General features: G+C 34.3%; 1 protein-coding gene across 1 annotated transcript; it reads left to right on the top strand.

Annotated features, from left to right (window-relative positions):
* The first annotated feature begins 425 nt into the window (after positions 1 to 425).
* LOC108731910 (transcription factor Adf-1) lies at positions 426 to 2,341 on the top strand. Its single transcript, XM_018462466.1, has 6 exons — positions 426 to 445; positions 827 to 953; positions 1,028 to 1,258; positions 1,570 to 1,741; positions 1,860 to 1,951; positions 2,022 to 2,341. Exons 3-6 carry the CDS (start codon positions 1,219 to 1,221, stop codon positions 2,096 to 2,098), a joined length of 381 nt encoding a protein of 126 aa, XP_018317968.1. The 5' UTR covers positions 426 to 445; positions 827 to 953; positions 1,028 to 1,218; the 3' UTR covers positions 2,099 to 2,341.
* The last annotated feature ends 6 nt before the right edge of the window (positions 2,342 to 2,347 follow it).

Below are 2,347 nucleotides of genomic sequence, written 5' to 3' on the forward strand. Positions count from 1 at the left end.
ACGGAAGGTAAGTTATTATGGAAGGTAAATTATCATGGGAGGTAAATTATTATGGAAGGTAAATTATATACGCCATAGTTTATTATTAAAGTATTTATAGTTAATGATATGAGTAGTTAATAGTACTTAGCTAATAATTCTTATATTTAAGTCGCTTAAATTTTGGGGACGTAACAACCGCAATGGGTGGGACAGAGAGAACTGCATCCTACAACGGGTGGGAGAAAGAGCACGTGTTCATCATCATCACCATTGTCATCAAATACCATCAAAATATAAGCCATAAGGTAAGTATTTTTTTTTTGTTTATAGACGCGTTTAGGATGACTAAAGGTAAGAACTCATGGGCGCGTCATTTGACGCGCGCGTCACGCGTCATTGGGGAAATAATCAGATTATAGTAATTTGTAGTACTTGCGTTTGATGCGTTTACAGTTATGATCCGGTAAGTACTCATGGGCGCGTTACTTGACGCTCGCGTCACGCGTTATGGACGTTTGGGACTTTCTCAGTGAGAAATAACAATGGAATCAATGTCGATTCCATTGTTATTTCTCACTGGGTTGGAAGCGTTTGATGCAGTTGATGCAATTTTGTGCAGTTAAGGTACTGAAATGGAGATTGGCAGCTTAGACGAGATTCAGTCAGTAAAAAGAAAATATAAAATGAAAAAAAGTAAAAAGAAATTGATATACATATTTTGCGAAATGAATTATGGACATGTAGTATGCATGACTAAAGTAGAAATTATTTGTATTTTCAAGATCTTGAATATTTTCACACTGCATATTTTAGAAATATTATTATCACTTGAAATTTTTTGTAGAGAATGTTCACATGCGGTTTATGTGAAGAAATTGTGGACAGCTTGGAAATAGTAGAGAGCCATTCTTGTCTAATAGGATATGCAAAAGCAATTTTTGACGAAAATCTCTATTTTTATCCTCAATGCAGTAAGTAAATTTAAATACTGTTTTGTGAATAAATATCGCATAATGTTATTAAATATATATATCATATTATATAGATAATGGAGACATTGTACGTCGAAGCGATGGGAAAAATATTAATATCGTTGAGAGCCTACAGTTCCCGTCAAAAAGTCTACAAAATGTGACACCAGAAAGCAATACAGACTAGATTCTGATTGCAGAGGTATACTTAAGGGAGTCATTGTGGAATCAGAATGTTGCGATCGCAAGGCGAGACAGAAGAACGATGGATAAGCTGTGGCAAGAAGTCAGCGAAACAACAAAAGGTATACACAACCAAGTTCAGTTTTCAAACGAGCTACATGAATAGTGGTGAAAATTTGAAAGAAATTGCCTAGATGAGTGACTTATGTGATAACAAGAAAATTTCTACATAATTCTCTTGATGTCACAGGCTACTTCTTCTAGGCCATTTCTTCCAAACTTCCATCATTCATGCTATTTATGTATAATCAAAGCTGTCAGTTTTCCTATGTAGTAAACGGACGTAGCTCGAGTACACAAGATTATTGTAAATATATACAGCATTTATAATTATTAGAATTATAAAAATTAAAAAAACATAATTTTATTTTAGGAGTATACTCTAGTGAAGAGTGTAAAAGAAAATGGAAAAATCTCTGTGACCGTTTTATGCGGATTGTTTCAGCGGAGAAGCTGCCAAGTGGGGCGGCAAGTCAGTCAAAGAAAAATAAATGGCGTTTTTATGAGTCATTAAACTTTTTGCGTGACACATTATTAAGAAGAGAGTGAGTACAAGAAAAAAATTTTTTTAATTTTCAAAAAATATGTTAAAAGCATTGCGAAAGTATTTGAACTACTTTTAATTATGAAGAAACATATTAATAATTATTACTGTTATTTCAGAACTGAATCGAATACATCAGTCTGTAACAACAATGTGAATGTCGAAAACGAAGAGGAAAAAGAGGAAGAATCTGCACAAGATGATACCCCTAGTATGTTGCATTTTATACCCATTATTTTAATTTGTATACATATATTAATATGTATACCTATTATTTTCAGAGAACAGCAAGAAGCAAAGGATAAATAGAAACTCAAACCAGGATAGTGTTACGTCCCCTATTTTCGCGATTACATAAATATATATAAACAGTAATAAACATTAATGACGCACCTAGGAATAAGCAACATGTATCACATGATATAACATCGAGCCTTGTAAACATAACCAACTTCCTCGCGTTCGTAAACCTCACCTTCTCTTTCTCATGAAGACGCGCCTAAAGCCGCTTCCAAAACCATGTCCACAAACACACTTCTGTATTACCAACTTCCTCGCGTTCGCAAACCTCACCTTCTCTTTCTCATGAAGACGCGCCTACAGCCGC

The sequence above is a fragment of the Mycetomoellerius zeteki genome, unplaced genomic scaffold (assembly GCF_001594055.1).
Source record: "Mycetomoellerius zeteki isolate Tzet28-1 unplaced genomic scaffold, Tzet1.0 scaffold1448, whole genome shotgun sequence".
Classification (NCBI taxonomy): Eukaryota; Metazoa; Arthropoda; class Insecta; order Hymenoptera; family Formicidae; genus Mycetomoellerius; species Mycetomoellerius zeteki.